An 18,622-nucleotide genomic window follows, 5' to 3' on the forward strand; every position below is an offset into this window, starting at 1 on the left:
CGATAAAATGTGGTACTACTACTAGGAATCCATCTACAGAAACTCTAGCTGCTCTTGCAATTTAATACATTGCAGAATGTTTAATTAAAACATTTATCATCTGAGTGAAATTTTATATGGTGAAAACAGGTTTGGTGTAGCCTCTCAGTTAACAGGCGTTTGTATACGGTGATAATATGGTAATATCAAATAGCCGTCCTATTATTGATTATCAAGCAGATGCTTGGTGTTAAAGCCATCACTTACACTCGCCTGTCTCCTGTTGACCGTATATATATTACATGTTTAGTCCCAGACTGCAAGGTGTTTCATAATATTTGCAGTTCATTTTGTCCAGCAATTTAATAATGATCAATAACAAAGTTGTGTTTATAATCTAGTCATATAATTTGGTTTATTTAAAGTTATACATCTGCTAGTGGCAGTGACGTCAAACTAAACTCAAATTTTTTATTGTTACTCTTAAAAGTACTCACCCATTTGATATTTTTCTGGTTTATTGCAGTTGTTATCTAACTAATGGAATGGAAGGAACTGGGATGCTAGCTATATGGTGTCGGCATTTGCAAGATAAATGGCATTAATTTTAAGGGGCCACAAGACGACGGTTCGTCCAGTGATTAAGGAAATCTGATTAACAACAGTGTATCAATCAAAACGGGTCACAGCATCCAAAGCTAATGATCTGCTTTACGAGAAAAAACCGCCGCAAATTCTGAGATTGGCGCCCAGTGATTTGGCCACTTAACAGTCGGCAAAATCATTATTAACTGAAATATTGGCAATGATACTCAAGGGTATCATATTTATAAGATGTTCGTCAGAATGTATAATTCCCGGTGTATTATATCCCCAAGTTGTTCATATAAATAATTACGCGATGTAAAAGCACCATTGTATTCTTCTTCAAATGCGCTAGTAAGATGGTGAAATTGGTGTAACATGACAAATTCCTACCAGGCTTAACTTCGAGAATGTGTTGCTCGTTTTGAATTCCATCAGCAGGTGCATCTATTGTATTTGACAATCTTTAAGCTACGTATGCCTGTAAGTGCGGAAAGATTTTAAGTGTTTGCGGCACAAATGGAATCCTTCGTCACATCTCGGATTGTACGTTGGATGATTAAAGCTAAATTGTACCTGATACTTCTATTCGTAACACAATGTGCAGTTGGTATGAAACAAAAAAATACGGGGCCTCCTACAAGGGCTTACGTCAAAGGAGACGTGGTCTTAGGTGGACTGTTTCCAATCCACAGCCGTGGAAGAACTAACGCAGAAGTATGTGGTAAAATTAATTCCGATCGCGGGATACAAAGGGCAGAAGCTATGCTCTTTGCTATCGATAAAATTAATAATGACACCAAATTGCTCCCTGGGATCATCCTTGGAGCCGATATCAGAGATACGTGTTCAAGAGATACCTACGCTTTAGAACAATCTCTTGAGTTTGTTAGAGGATCTTTGACCTCTATAGATAGTGCTATCAACGAATGTGTTGATGAGGCAATTACCACAGATGATACAGAGGAGGAAGGACTCTTAGGTGGTGTGGTTGGTGGATCATACAGCGTCGTGTCTATTCAAGTTGCCAATTTATTACGTTTGTTTCAAATACCTCAAGTCAGTTATGCTTCCACTAGTTTACAACTTTCAGACAAAACACGATTTGAATATTTTGCACGAACGGTACCTCCTGATACATTTCAAGCACGAGCACTTGCTGATATTGTTGCTATGTTTAATTGGTCATATGTATCCACTGTTGCGTCAGAAGGAACCTATGGTGAATCGGGGATAGGAGAGTTTGAAAGGGAAGCTGGCGCTAGAAATATTTGCATCGCTGCTTCAGAAACTATACCATACAACTCGGATAAAACTATATTTGATAAAATGTTAACTCGCCTTCAGAAGAAAAAAAATGCCAAAGTTATTGTTTTATTTACAAGCGTTGACGATGCAGCTAATGTACTTGCAGCGGCTCAAAGAGCTAATTTTACAGCAGATGAATTTATCTGGTTAGCTAGTGATGGTTGGGGCGTCCAGGACAAACCTACTCATGGTAGACAATCAGTGGCAGAGGGCGCTATTACCATTGAGCTGCAGACTCGTCAGATGGATGTATTTGATAAATATTTTCTTAATTTGCGTCCAGAAGAATATAAAAGAAATCCTTGGTTTGCCGAATATTGGGAACAATATTGGGGATGTAGTCTTGGTCCCAATAGCAACCCACAAGATGTAACAACTTTAGAACCATGTCGTCCTGAATTGAGGCTGAATCCAAAAACACACAAACAAGAAAAGAAAACACAATTTGTGGTCGACGCCGTTTATGCTCTTGCATATGCATTAGATAACATGCAGAGAACGATTTGTAATGAAACTACAGATGGCAAACTATGTGACAATATGTTACCTCTTGATGGCGAAAAAATGTTCAAAGAATTCCTCATGGATGTCAATTTTAATGGTAAGCAAAATGTGATAATAAATTTATCATCATGATCATAGCTTAGGATATTTGACCCTCCACATCGAAAAGCGGGCATTCTATGAAAATGTGTTTGTATAATAATAATAATAATAATAATAATAATAATAATAATAATAATAATAATAATAATAATAATAGCTCTGTAGCTCTGATTTTAGACCTCATTTATTGAAATGCGTTTAAAATTAAAGAAATGCAATCTAAAACCTAAGAAACATTTATATTCTAATCACTGAAAGCACGACGCTAGTTTCAATGTGATAATCAATGGAAAGCTTTGCGCTAATTCTCTTGTTCGAGAACGTTTTGTGTACAAATCAAATGTTATGGAACAAATTGCAAGTTTTGAATTGGCATCTTCCTTGGGTTTTTCATCGTCGCTTCTTTATTTGTTGAACAATTTCCACAAATGAGGTCTTAAATCTGAGCAAAAGTATGCTGCTATTGGCTGCTGGTTCAAATCATCTGTCACTTTTATATACCTTAATTCTTTTGCGCACTGTAATTAAAATCGGTAAACGACTTACTTTACATAGAGAAATAGTGGCACGATCGACGGGAATTTAATAAATAAACATAATTTTACACCAGGTTCGCCGTCGCAAATAATAAATAAAAGTTTAAGTGACCACTTATAGATTCGAATTTCAACCAGCCTAATCACGAAGCTCCCGTGGCCAAGTGTGGATAAAGCACAGGTCTTGTAAACCTGAGGACCTGTGTTCGATTCCCGGGCAGGATCACTTTTTCTACTCGTCTCCTTTATTATTTGAGACTGCAAACCTGTTGAAAAATGTATGTTTATTTAGTTTACATAATTACGTTTTGTCTTATTAATCTGTCTCTAATTAATGTTATTATCAAGCACTTCACAGACTTTCAATTCATTTGGTGTTAAGGTTTATCTAGTTCTAGAAGAACATTGTTGTTGTAAGAATTTCAAGATTAATATAAAACCTCATCAGCAGACGATTAACATTAGCTATACTATTAAACTCAATATAAATGCACTTCTTGAGAAACAAACTTATATTATATGTTATATTCTGCAACAACTACTATAAACGGTCTGGTTTAACATTTAAAACATTAACTAACCCCCTTAAATAATAGCCATTATTCAACAACAGGCGATTGTATTACAAATCTGTAAAATGCGCTGGAAGCAGAATTTATTTCTGCGTATTTTGACACCTCATTTAATGTAGTGAGTTCCAGATTTTAATTGTTTAAATATTGACGTCACAGCGTACATTTAAATCAATGTAACTCAATATTTGAAAGTTGCAAATTCTATTGATTTGTATTCAGTATAATGGAAGGAAATCTGTGTAATGATATCTGTGTATTTTTGTATTGTTGTAAGTGCAACTTTCAAATCTGGACCTCACTACATTAAATGAGGTGTCAAAATACGCAACAATAAATGCTGTTTCCAACGCATTTTACAGATTTATAATACAATAGCCCGTTTTTTGAATAATGGCCATTATTCAAGGAGGGTTAGTTACTTTTTTTGAGATGTTTACATACGAACGATTACCTTTTGCTTTAATTTTCTTTAATAACACAGATTTTGTAGGATCAGAGGTTCGCTTTGATCAAAATGGCGATGGTCTTGGTCGATATGACATCATGAACTACCGTCGGATACCAGATTCCGATCCTCCAGAATACCATTACGTCAATGTTGGTCAATGGTCAAACAATCTTGAGTTAGACATTTCTTCCATTGTGTTTCACCCATCTGTCGCCAAGACTACTGAGTATGGGCCTCCAAGATCACAATGTAGTTTACCGTGTAAATTTGGTGAAGCCAAAAAACTTCAAGAAGATGAAGTGTGCTGTTGGTGGTGTAATCAGTGTAAGCCCCGCGAATATCTTGTGGACGAATACACGTGTATGGATTGTGGTGACGGCATGTGGCCAACAGATGATCTAACACGTTGTTTCAAGCTTGATGAAGAGCATATGGAATGGGCTACATTTTGGAGTCTTATTCCTATTGCAGTAGCATTACTGGGTGTTATGGCCACAACATTTGTCATCATTGTATTCATTTTGTTTAACGATACCCCGGTAGTCAAGGCTTCCAGTCGTGAGTTGAGCTACCTTCTTCTAACAGGGGTACTGATGTGCTATGGGATGACATTTCCTCTTTTATCCATGCCATCACAATCTGTATGTACTATTCAACGAATAGGACTTGGGCTTTCATTTTGTATTTGCTACGCAGCTCTTCTTACAAAAACAAACCGCATTGCTCGAATATTCCAAGGCGCGTCAAGATCAGCTGCAAGACCTAAGTACATAAGCCCGCGATCACAGATAGTAATTTGCTTTGCTTTCATAAGTGTGCAAGTATTTGGTGAACTTGTGTGGCTTATTGTGGAGCCACCTGGAACTAACGTTATATACTCTGATACTTCAAACCAAGTTATTTTGAAGTGCAACATTACAGACATCTCGTTAACTGTTTCACTTGTGTATGACATGTTACTCATTGCATTGTGTACAATTTATGCCTTCAAAACCAGGAAAATACCAGAGAATTTCAACGAAGCCAAGTTTATTGGTTTTACTATGTATACTACTTGCATTGTTTGGTTGGCATTTGTTCCCATTTACTTCGGAACACAAAGTGATTTTAGGGTGAGTATTACAAGATAAAGGAAAAATCGATATATCGATGTAATCACGGCAAATATCGATATATCAAAAGCAGCAATCGATATATCGATGTAATCACGGTAAATATGGTCGAATAGAATCTAAGTATAAACATTTCCACTGGTAAAAAGTCAGTGACGTCTCCCTCTATGTACATTTTATCACAATACAAAAAGTTTGATCGCTAGTTGCGCTTGGCGAATCGCCTGAAGCGTGTTAGATAGGGACGGCTTATAGTAAACTGTCATTCGTATCTCTGCCGAATTCATACTGCTATAATGAAAGACAGAGATAAAAAGAATTGATCGCGTCTGACGTCATCTGTCAATCAAAAACTCCAGCACGGTTTGTTTACAAGTGTCGTGATGATGACTTGCTGAACGCGTCGGTATAACCGGGCGCCTTATTGTTAATTTTGCACCTTCAAACATACAAACCATCTCAAAAGCTAGGTCTTTATAGTAGGAAACTTACTTTCGCGAAGGCACCATGTCAAAAATGCCTAGAAAAGTTGCTTTTTGCCTTGTAAAAGTACGTATTTTTTCGCCATTTTATGCTATTCCTTTTCTCCCATCGGGACCAGATAAATCGGCCTTGCTTTTACGCGCTATTAACCTGTGTAATCCAATCAAGGATCGTAATTGACAGTGACATCAGACGTGATAAATTATTTTTATCTCTGTCTTTCATTATTATATAACATATTCTTTATGGTAATAACAGGACGTTCTTGGACTTCCTTTTTGTAAAACAATTAAAAAGAGTTGCAGATTTTAACTTCAGATTGCCATGTTTTTGTTATTTTATTGATATCTAGGTCCAAACTACAACCCTATGTATAACAGTGAGTTTGAGCGCCTCTGTATGTCTTGGTTGCCTGTTTACTCCCAAAGTGTACATCATCGTCTTCCAGCCTGAGAAGAACGTACGTAGACTTAGTTCACAATCAACAAGGAGGTCGAACTATGACTCCCAGGGGACGAGGATGGTCGGTGAAACTGTTAACAACCATGGTCAACCAGGTTGTGGTCACGGAAAACCAGGTTTGTGTATATATATATATATATATATAGCTTAGTACTTTAATGCTCACGGTAAAAGAAAATAATATTTTCGAGATATTTTGATTGTTTCACTGAAAAACTTTTTCCTTTTAGTTACCAAAATATTTTAGGCGTTATGTGTTTTTTGCCACCACATCTAATTAGTTTATCATTCAACAACATGAAATCTTTCAAACAAAAGTCAATGTCTGTAAAATGGTTTGAATGAATTCCCACAATGAAATGTTAAACCTTACCCAATAGGAACATATTTCGACAGTGTTCCATTCGAAGTACTTCCACTAACACTAGGGAACAAATGCATTTGAGCTTACTAAAGTCCAAGTAACTATGAGTAAAAAAAAGTGATTTTTAAGGCTAACGTTTATCATCTTCTGAATATTCGTAGGAGTAGCGTCACATATTTTTTGTGATGATAATTAGATATTTAAGAAATATTTAAAGTATATTTTTTGACAGATTTGTTCATAAGTGTTAGTGTTGTCATATGTCATTGTGTTCGTAATACGACACGCACTCACCTGTAACACTTTCATTTTTCTTACAGCTTTTTGTTAAAATTGTCACACGCATGTCTGACAAGTATTACGTGCGAAGAGAAAATTATATATAAATAATACACCGGTTTTGTTATGTACTTTTGTTGATTAATTAATCATGTATACTCACTCACATCTCACAATAACTCACCCACATTCATATCGGTGCACTTGCATAACAAAACACAGTTCACACAAACAAACACAATGTGAATGCACATGCACACAATAATATTATCTATGTAACGACATTTGGTTGGTAGGAACTAAGCTCATATGAAATGGATGACAATGTTGCAACAGTGTCATTTTCCACCATCGGGATTTTTATCTAAGTCAATGTGGTCTTTACACGACCAGGGTATCAGTGCACGAACTGTGCAATGGATGATAATGCAAATAAAAGAGTCGTCTTTGATCTTTCACTATCTGAATTTTAATTAACGTATTTTACGATAGAAGACAATGTCGTTTTCCCAGCATTGGATTTTCTTTCATGTACTATAAAATGGAAAGTAATATTAATAACAATGTTGTTTTCCACCACTTAATCATCCGTGCACGTGCTGTACAATGGATAACAATGTAAATAACAATGTCGTTTTCCCCACTCAATTATCCGAGCAAGTGCTGTACAATGGACAACAATGTTAATAACAAAGTCGTTTTTCCACCACCTAGATTCCCATTCACGTAATGTATAATGAGCGACAATGTTGATAACAATTACTATTATATTATCACACTGTAAAATGGACGACAATTTTAATAACGAAGCCGTTTTCCCCACCACCCAGATATCCAATCACGTACTGTACAATGGACAACGATGTCAATAACAAGAAACACATAACCAACACCCCTACCCACACAACCCGGCATCCCTATTTGCACATACAAACACAGTTTACGAAACATACACTCACACACTCAAAACCGTATCATAATAATTCGAAGGAAAAAATACAAAATATATATAAATCTAGTTTGCACTGCCTTTCGTAGGATTTACAGGACCAGAGATTGTCAATGAATACCCGCAACTAACTGAGCAAACACTGCCCTATCAAGGCCCGCCGGCACCATCACCACCACCACCACCTATCCCCTATCCAGGAGAAGGCGCAGCCGTTTGAGTAGCTCATGGATTACAATAAATGGTTCTAAGGTAACCCACCAACCACCTTTTCAACTAACAACCTGCACGAGTGAATGCTGCCCTCTATCGGCTGACATAAATTGCTTGAAATTAAACTTGCATTTAGTTCATGCATTTACCAGGCGTACATTGCGTTTGACAATTTCAATCCATGGCTTTCATTTCAAGCAGTAACTAAAAAAACTTATTTCATGTCAATGTGTCCAATAGTTGGTATTATACGCTCATGGATAATCTGCTACACAAAGACTGTTTTGTGTTGTGTCGAACCAACACAACTTGAAGTCACGAGCAAAATCATAAATTGGACACCATTGACAAGAACGTAAGTCAGTTTCTCTTCAATCCATTCCATATTTTGACTTCCTTCTTTTTCAGCATGGCTTATGAATACTTTGCAGAAAGAAAGAGCTTACATATAATATTTTATCCACATAACATAGTCCGATTTTCATTGCTTATCTATCGACCTAGACCATCCAAACCCATTTTTCATATTGCTTCATTAACACTAGAGAGGGCGGTATCACCAAACTGTAGTGTAAAGTTTGGTCGCCGATGATACAGAACTATCGTAGATGGCTCACTTCCATACATTCCATTCGTAGTTCGTCTTCTATTTTTGTTACCATGAACATTGCCCTACCAGATTGTTTCAGAGTTTTCCTGACTTACTAACATCATTTCAATAACAACACTGTTTGTCTCTTGTCCCTGTCTTGTGTGACTGAGCGTTGTTAGTTCACTGCTTGCATTGTTTAAGATTTAAAAGTTTTTGCATGCATATTTTCAATTTCAGGTTTAACATGTAAGTATTCTTAGCAGTATAAACTTACACCACTTTTATCAAACTCTATTATTCTTTGTTATGTTACCTTTATTCCAACGTATGTAACCTCTAAACATTTTTCTTTATTTATTTAATAATAGCCGTCTTTAAACCCAATTTGCCCGTCGAGGTGACGTAGTTAATCGGATTAACTATCATACCAATATATGAATACAATTTTGACTATATCGCCCTGCACTACAACGGTCACGCGGTACCGATGCATTGAACCATTATGATAGATTTCACAGAAATGCTGATCACTCGCACCTGTAAGATCTTATCTTTGAAAAGAGCGGTATTGTATACAATCTATGTTTGCTGACATACAAATGAGTGCAACCTGCTTATAGTACAGGGTGATATATTTAAACATTATATTCATCTATTATTATGGTAGTAATCCGATTATGGCGTCACTTCGACGGCGAATTGCCATCCCATACCTCACGGTAACGTGTTACAAATAGTACTCCATTTTTGCTGTTGGATCTTCAGGATGTAATCTAACAAGTAGTTATGTAGATATGATCCTATTGAGGAGGATCTAATCGGTAGATTAAGATCCAATTCGAAGAAATCATTTTTACACTTTTAGCTGTACAGGAAAAACAAACACGATAATCTGTTCTATGAATGTTCTCTCGCGAAGGTATACATGTTTCATCATACACATAGCCTCTTTAAAATGCTGTCTTAATAGGCTGAGAGTTGAGTAAAAAGAAACAAATAGAATGAAATGTGTCATGAAAAACAGATATATCACGATTCGCTTATGTTGATCTTAACATTGATCACGAGACCTTGTATACCACTTGTTGCCGAATACACAATTAAATCACGTTCACCTGCGTTACGTTAAACAGTGCATTTGCACAAACATTGATGCCGGTATATTAGCAACGTGGAGAGAATAGTGTTGTGAATATAAATCTTAACAAAGAATAACAGATGTAAATTAACGTTATGTTCTCAATATTTTAACTGTTTTATCTAGGCGTTTTAACACTGGACCAGCACGAACACCCATTATACTCACCACCACCCTCTCAACTTCAAGTACCCGCACCTGGAAGCTCCGGGCAGGAGAGTACAGATGTTACCACATCGGTTGACACTAGTCAGGCGTTTCTGTAAAACTTTGGAGAATACACATCAATGAATGTTTTAATCATGAAAAAAAAATCAATCTTGATAGAATAAAGACATTAGTAATGTAAGTATCAGAGACATGTGTTTTCATGACGAACGCAACATGTACGATAAGTAACAAACCAAGATAAAAAACATGTCCTAATTGTGACTCCTCGCCACAACTGAGCCCGGATGTCGCCAGTGCCACTATTGAGATATGCTCCATCGAACTTAACAATAAACAATAGGAAAGAAAGGATTTATTGACTGTTTTATTGATTTTTCACTACTTAAATGTCAAGTACTATAGACATGATATACATAATTTTAAAGCTAATTTCAAGCAGAATATTTTGGTTGAATATCTCAAAAATGATGATTGGCGACATCCGGGCTCAGTTGTGGCGAGGAGTCACAATTGTAGTATTAAAGTATTAAGTAATATTTGGATGTTACTTATATATGACTTATGTTTATTCATGCCTCCTTAAGTTCCTTTCATTTTATTTTGTTTGCTAGAAGCACTTCATGCCCTTGTTCACGAATTGTAATTATTGTGTATATTAGACCAGTAAATAGATCGTTCGTGTGCGTTTTTCGTTTGCGACTCATGCAATTTTCCGATGGGGCGAAAATGAGCCGCCATAACAGTCCGTCGAGATGAAGAAAGTACAAAAAAGTATTGTTAAGAGAATACAGAAACGAAAACATCGGACTATTAAGAACTTTTGTATTCATTTGATAACTAAATTCAAGAGAATGTAACAAGAAAAATAAGTAAGGTTTTGTACAAACTTTTGTTTCAATAGAACTTTATACAGGTCGCCAAATCTTGTTTATCCATATTACGATAAGCTGAATTATAACTTAATTATGACTATTATATACGAAATGGAATCTGCTTTTATTTTTGCTACAAAATTTGTATAACATATGTTATTGGATTGAAATAGCGTCTGAAATGAACATTATAGTAAATCACATAAGCAAAAATGTACGTGTAGATTTCATGTTTTTACAATTATAGTGAAAAAGTAAACGCGACGTATCGTCTAAATTGGTATACCTTTTACATAATTTTTGGATCGAAATTTGTGTCTGAAGAAATGGAAATTAAACTTATGATGGTAAAATTGATGATTATTGACCAAAAGGTTATTTGGACACCACTATTATGTCCTGAGTATTTTCCGAGGAGTTATGCTGTTAAAACATAGATTAGACACAAAAAAATTACACACAATTTATCAACTTAACTAAACGAAAGCGAGACTGAAACGTGAAAATTGTGCGTCTTATATGCTTGTAAATAATATTTTACATATATAGTTTATACCCAAATCAAATTTTGTGATAAAGTTAAATAATATTAATGAAGATGCTGAGGCTGATTGCTCTGGATACCACAAAACAAAATACTAACACCACACTTGATATGCTACAAACACACGTTGTTGATTTTGTAACTGAAACCTAAACTTTATCCAGCTCGCGAAATTAAATATATTGTAATGTAAGAACCTAATTAAATTGAATGTTTTCTTTGCCAGTGACTAATTGTCCAACAAGAGTCATATACCGACAATAACGTTACTGAATATAAACTACAAGATGATATTTTACTAGCAAAGATGACCAACTTTGACACGAGGTCACAGGTCAAATTCAATATGCGCTAGATGGCGCTAGTCACATTTCAAGGAATCAGTCATTTTTTTTATTATGCCACAGTTTGTCATTGCCAACTAGTAAAATCGCACATAGCTACCCACAAACCGTCCAATTTGTTTATTGTTTTCAGCTATGTACAATATCAAAATGTAACCGAGCCTTTCGTTGCATGTACATGCTTTGCAAGAGGGCAAAAAGTGTCTATATCGATATGAAAGTGTTAGTAAACGTTGTCTGTTGATTCTACCGTGTTTAATGTGTTTGTAATCCGGAGTGAATATCGCATACTGCTGAATAGGAGACATCTATAAACTGTTTTATTACATTGACTACAGAGGGCGTTGCTATGAAGAGTGCAAACCCTAGTAGTTTTTGCCATATCACTACCAAATAGATAAGGGACAGTTTATAGTCATTTCAGTCAGATTCGTATGTGATGTTCATGACAGTAAGGAGTCTACCCCATTCCCTCCGATGTAATTTTTTCTATATTATAGTGTGCATTTAATAAGAATGTATATTTTGTATAATTATAAAGAGATAAATGCGACTTATGTATAATGGGTATCTCTGTATATAGCTTGGAAATATGTGTATGAAAATACAGTACTGTAATTATGGTGTATAACAAAGAGCTATTGTTCCGCTTTGGTAAACAGTCACGGTTTTGTACAATTATTCTTATTTAGATACTTTGTGTGTCGCATACTTTTTGGGTTTTTTTCAACTAAAACTAGATGTGTTATTTTTTGTTTGTATTCATACGGCACTTTTCGTCCGGAAGTCTTTTGAAAGTCATTATATCTATGAAAATACTAAGGCGTATGCTTGACCATGACAATGAAAAAGTATTAAACCATGAAGTGATTGGCAATATTGAAAATAGTAAACATGTAATGATAATGAAGGAAGCAATATTATGAAATAGAATTTGGGTGTAACGGCTGAAGGGCACTGTATCGACTATTGTCCGAAAGAAGGAACAATAAAATTAGTACTAATCTCCTCCTTGCAGCACAATAAATAACTGCACAAAGTAGAGTAGTCGTTATGAACTTGGCAGAACGCCGAATAGTGATTCTTCTCTGTTAAATTCATGTTACGCATGAATTCAAGGGTAGGGAATAAGATTGCAGAGAGGCAGAGGGAAACATATTGATTATTGACCGATAATCCAGCTTAGTTTGATAAGTGAGAGAAAGAGGGCGGCATACAGGGTTAGTCTGTTAGTCGCACAACCCCAGCACTATATAATGCCGGTACCCATGTATACCCCTGGGTGGAGTCAGAGTTGGACAATATGGGATATCTCATTGCCAAATTTTATTTAACCCTGGTTAGATATCAGATGTTTAGAAATGAGATTTTTATAAGTTGATTTTTCTTGGAATTTTGATTTGTCAACAACTTTTATAACAGGATCTTTGGACTTAAAAATTGCCCAGTAGGTTTATGTTCTTTTTTGGAGTTTCAAAGAAGTGTTTCAATATCTGATTCACAGCAGTGGCGTACCAAGAAAAGGTTACGTACCGAAATGTAAAAGAAGTAGAGTCTAAGCTGTATTCGTGAATATGTATGAGATTTTGTCGTGTGCATAATGCCGTAATAAATGTCGATATGGGTACATGTGAAATTGTGTTCCTAGTGCAAATTGCGATATTTGCTATGACTAGGGCTACATCAAATGAAAATAATTCGCAGGATAGTGATATAGAACTTATTTAAAGCCACATTGTAACATTTCCATCTTTCTCTCTCTGGATTGCGCTGCTGTGGTCTTCACAAAAGTACGCCATCTACTTCTATTAAAAGCCAAACGTGTTGCACCATACATTCCGTGTGATGAAACATTCTTTACATCGTTTATTCAAGATTTTGATGGGGTTTAACAAAGAATTACTATGTAATTCCAGCGCCTATGTTGCCAGTAGTTGTTACTACGTCGATCTTTACTGCGGGTCGGTCCTGTTGTTGTCCATCCAATACGCCATGTATGTACATGTACAGTGTTATGGATATCACAATGGCATGAATGTCTTGATTTTCAACACGTCCTTGACAGCAATATTCACTATGGCTTTAAATTACGTACGCGTATAAGTTACCGCTGGTATAAAGTATACAAAAAACGTACTTAATTGCCAATAAACGTACGTGGAGTATGTCTTTGGATATTGGAATGGGTGGGCAGGGGTTTGTTTTGGGGTAATGGTGGGGTGTAAAGAGAATGAGGGCCAGATACTTGTATATACTTGATTTTATACGTTGTATAATCAGACAGATTAGGTATGACGATTTCATGATGGTGATTGGTGGGTGTGTAGGTGTGGTGACTGTGTGGAGTTGAGGTGTGCCGGTGGGTAGGGTATGTTTGCGTGTGGGTATACATGTATGGCTGTGTTTAAGGTTAAATACAATTTATTTTCAAGGCTTGATTCCAGAGGGGCGTAAGTTAATAATGGAAACAGCCATGCAGAAAAGAATGAACTCACGCGTACAATAGTGTATCAATCTGAACTAGGGCCACGGACAAACCGCGGCTCGTATAGGACCATATGGGCTGATGGGGGGGGTGTGATTGTGGGCAGCCGTTTTCGGCAATTTTCCTTTGGATTTTCTAAATTGTCAATTTTAAAATTATCCGGGATGATATCTGTCGTGAAAGAAATCAATGCTTCTATAGGCTATAATAGGCCTAGTATGCCTATTTATACCCTGATTATGCAAAATATAGGCCTACAACAATAACTACAACAACAGTAACAAAACCAACAACCAATATTTTGTTAATCTAATTTGTAAAAATATATTAATAGGCCGCGCCTATTAGACTAGTATAGCCTAAAAATTCCTGAATTATTAATGAAAAAAAACAGGCAAAAACAATCAATCGCTGCAGTCAGAAAGAAAGAAACGAACAAGAAAAAAGGAAAAAGTGAGAGAAAAATAAAATAAAATAAAATAGATGGAACGGACCACATAGGGACTCGAACACGTACCAAAGTTTTCCAGCTCATATTTAGTCGAACGTGAGCCAGCGCGCTAACCGATTGAGCTACTGAGTGATCTGTGAAATCGATTGGTCTCAAACTGACTATTATGGAATAGTGCATACCAGGCTCTTATGATAAACAATCTCATCACCGCTGTAAATGTCGGAGGTATCGATGGCGAAAAACCTCGATTTTTGCAAAAGTAGCTTAAATTTGGAGTGAAATTCAAATGGTAAAGGAATCGACATACTTTTGAGAAATAATGTAGGCAGTTAGAAATCAAAATTAATGTTCCACAATCCAGATATCGATAATGTAACATAACAGTGTTTTGTGGTCCAAAATTCTCGAAAATTGTTCCCAAAAACGGGCTAATAAAATTTAATCGGTACTGTTTTTGGTTCTTCCCCATGGCAACATTATTTCTTTGGTCGATTTGTAGTACAATACAAAAAAGGAGAAAACAATCACTCGGCGTAGTTTTATACGGAGCGAATATTTGAAAAAAACTGCATGGAACGTGTTTTTGATCTTGTTAACATGGTGCGTAAAAATGATTTAAACGAAGGATTTTCAAACGGATTCTAAAAATTTGTATAAACACACAAAAATAATGTTAAGATACATTCATGCACCAACATTTGACTCACTGCGATATTTGATTGCTGAGAAAACGCGGTTTTAGAGAACAACTTTACACGTCTTTTATACGTTTTTTATACGTTTCTTCGTATAACCTTAAGACGACCAACGAGTTTGCCATGCATTAAGTGGTCCAAAGTGGAACACCAGTTATCAGCGTGTATTGAAAATAGAATGTTGCCCTATATCAGAGAAGTATTATGGGTTGTGGAAATAAGCTCTAATAAGGAACGTGTTATGGAAAGTGTTGCATGGATGTGTTTAGACATACCACGGATACTCGTGGTAGTGTGGAGGTGTGCAAATGTTTATGAGTAATTGAACGTGGTGAGCGAGCTTGTGCCAGAGCGGGGATAGGGGTGTTGTGGAGGTGAGTAGAGGTTGGGAGTGGCATAATAAATTTAGCGGGTGTCCTCCCATCGGAAATTAAAATATTTGGTCTTTGGGAGCTGGCGACATACCGGTACAACGGGTCTTTCGGGCTGCGAATTGATTGTACAGAAACAGTGTCTATCAGAGCTACTAGAACCCGGAAGAAAAGATCTCTTATGAATGAGCAGAAGAGCACAACGAATTACTCAAGGACTGCAAGAGCTGGAATTTCAGAGCAGCACATTCTAAAAAGAGGGTCGTTAAGGCCTCATTCGTCAACTGTTTTCAATACGAAGCACAACATATCTACATCCGCAGTGTAGATGACTGATGGCGTTTAGGGTACTGTACTTGTGTGAAAGAACAGTATTCAGTGAACATGATTCAGAACCTAGTACGTTTGATTGCAAATGTCTGAAATGTTTGTGGTGAGTCGATGTTTATAAAGATAATAAGTTGGGGTGCGTTTGCGTGTCTGGAGATAAAATGGATATACAATGGGGACACGGTGGCGCAGCGGTAAGGGCTCTACCTCGCAATCGGAGGATTGCAAGTTCGAGCCCCAGCGGTGCCACCGTGTTGTGCACTTGGGCAAGGCGCTTTACCTCATTTGCCTCTCTCTACCCAGGAGTGAAATGGGGAGCTGTTATGAATATTGTCCATTGAGCGCCGCCCAAAGGTATGAGCATGCCTTCGACATCGTATGGCAGCTGACATATTCTATCGACAGCGGAATAAATGTAAATGCGCTGTATAAATGCCAACATTTATTTATTATGTGCGAATATGTAAGTGTGTGGGATGTGTTCCCGTACGGGAGTGTGAAAGGCGTTATTTAATCGTTTGAATGGGGTGTGTGTGTGCTAGTATATTTGTGTGCTAGTTTATATCTTGTATGATGTGGGGTAATGTATAATGTGTATGTGGGGGTGGTGTGTGGGGTATGTTGGGTGTGTATACAGTGATATTTAGGGTGTCACCACCAACAAGCAATTGGTGGTACGTTATTTGTAACCCACAAGAATGGTGTGATAAGAAATATACTCAAGAAAGAACCACTGGCCTATATTACACACACATAACGCTGGACCGCATCAGAATCGTGGTGTAAGATAGGGGTGTGTTTATTTTCTAATTTGTGCGGCTTTGTAAGTAAACCCATGTATGATTATGACTCTGCTACTTGTGTGAGAGTTCTCAAAAAGTTGCGTGATTTGTATGTGGGGTGTGGGTATGTGTTTGTTTGTGAGTATTCAATGAAGACATCGAAGAGAGCGTGGAGTGTTGTTGGGGTGAGTGTGATATTGTATGCTGCGTGATGTTAGAAAAGATATGCGCTACAGATAATAGGTGTACGTAGGCAATAAAATGTCAAAATTGCAAAACATGAAAAATTAACTAAAAAATAGGAGAAAAACATCTTTGTTGCTCTGTATTCGAACAGTGCGATGTAACATGTAAGCTACATTGTATATATGCCCTAAAGAAAGAAAACGGCAAATGTTATGATGCGCACCTATATTCCATTATACCGCTGGAAATCAAATGTAAACGAACATGGTAAAGTCACATAAAAATTATTCGTTTCATGTCCACTTCCCGGCTCACTTTTTGAGTTCAGTTCACTTTTTTTTCTTTTCAATTTTCATACTAAATTTAAGTTCTTAATACTTAAGTGAAATATTAATGGTGATGAAAAACGTTTATTAGTCAGCATGAATCACTTGAATCAAGTGGGTTTTCTTGGCACTCCAAGGAAACTCTGACAACCTCAAAATAAAAAAGTCTCATCGTTTTCCTCGACGATGCTGAAAACTGCTAACAATGTTAATTTCATGTGAAAACTTCTTTATTCATATCTATTTTGCTAAAAAAAGACACACCAAAAATAACAACAAAACAGCACTAAAAACACCTCCCTCCTTCCGCACTTTTCCAAAGACATGTGGACGTAAAACAATTTTTTATGTGACCTATTATACATGTATAACCATTTCAAGCTTTCCGTGATGTTATATGCTATGTAATGCTATGTATATAAATTATGTTCATATTTAATATTTGTGTGTGAAATAAAAGTGACTGATAAAATGAATACCGTAACTTGTCTGGATTTTTTCAATCATCGACTTGTGTTGAGAGTTTTTATTTTCTGAACCAATTTGTACATTTCCCATCATTAACTACCGCGAGAATGATGATGAGTTCAATACTCCTCATACATATATTCGAATTGTCAGTGCAAGAAGTTGGGAGTGCAATAGCTGCCATATGTAGCTTTCATATGTAGATGAGTACTTCGTGTGTGTGTGTGAAGTGCCAAATGTTCATAGAGCAGCTATATTGCACTTACCACCTTCTGACACTGAGCAGTCGTATTGTGTATTTGAAGTAAAGCGATCCACACCGACCATCGAAATTCATTCAGGCCAAATTATCGATCAAACCCCCTTGAGACGTGACCTGGGGTAAAAGATCTAGGTTGCTCGAGTCTAGCAAACACTATTTCTCATTTCATTTATCGGCTAACCCACAACAAACTAGGGCTTCTATTTACACACGACTTGTGATTGGTATTTTTGAAACCCTCTCTGGAGCCTGTCAATTATTTTCATTTGTTCCATCGCAAAGCAAAGCATATTACTTATGGAGTTAATATACACCGCGTGTATTATCATGCTCTGGCAATGTGAAATACCCTTACTTAGTCGAAGTGATCAAGTTAAATCTTCAGAGACTTTGGATATGTAATATCAAATATCTCGATATTGTTCACTTTCTTTCGTGGAATACGTGTACCAAAGGGCGCATAGATATAATGTAATAAATATGTATGTTTTTTTTATCCCTATCATATTGCAATAAATCGATTTGCATCTATATTCATATGAAACTTTCAAAACAAGGATATGTAAGCTGAGCTTTACACGTATCAATGTAAATATTTCTGAATATTACGCCGTTCCAGGACAGTGTTCAATATTACAACCTTACTCTTAACACCTGTAAGGTTTTCTTTACACCAAACTGGAATAATAACTTTGTAGAGACA

At 36.4% G+C, this 18,622-nt stretch overlaps 1 protein-coding gene and 1 long non-coding RNA gene across 4 annotated transcripts in view; both read left to right on the forward strand.

Annotated features, from left to right (window-relative positions):
* Positions 1 to 10,053, forward strand: part of LOC140159270 (metabotropic glutamate receptor 3-like) — a 175,202-nt gene extending 165,149 nt beyond the window's left edge. For 2 of the 3 annotated variants that reach the window (XM_072182684.1, XM_072182685.1), the window contains 4 exons: positions 506 to 2,473; positions 4,071 to 5,149; positions 5,985 to 6,210; positions 9,756 to 10,053. In XM_072182684.1, coding sequence (XP_072038785.1) covers positions 1,084 to 2,473; positions 4,071 to 5,149; positions 5,985 to 6,210; positions 9,756 to 9,895 — 2,835 coding nt within the window. In that variant the 5' untranslated portion in view covers positions 506 to 1,083 and the 3' untranslated portion in view covers positions 9,896 to 10,053. Of the gene's footprint in view, positions 1 to 505; positions 2,474 to 4,070; positions 5,150 to 5,984; positions 6,211 to 7,775; positions 7,939 to 9,755 lie in introns of all 3 variants that reach the window. The other variant, XM_072182686.1, reaches the window with a different exon arrangement.
* Positions 10,054 to 12,991: 2,938 nt separating this feature from the next.
* Positions 12,992 to 17,665, forward strand: LOC140159272 (uncharacterized). The gene is made up of 2 exons (XR_011859863.1): positions 12,992 to 13,969; positions 15,300 to 17,665. It is a non-coding gene; the product is annotated as an uncharacterized lncRNA (long non-coding RNA).
* Positions 17,666 to 18,622: the final 957 nt, after the last annotated feature.

The sequence above is a fragment of the Amphiura filiformis genome, chromosome 8, assembly GCF_039555335.1.
Source record: "Amphiura filiformis chromosome 8, Afil_fr2py, whole genome shotgun sequence".
Lineage (NCBI taxonomy): Eukaryota > Metazoa > Echinodermata > Ophiuroidea > Amphilepidida > Amphiuridae > Amphiura > Amphiura filiformis.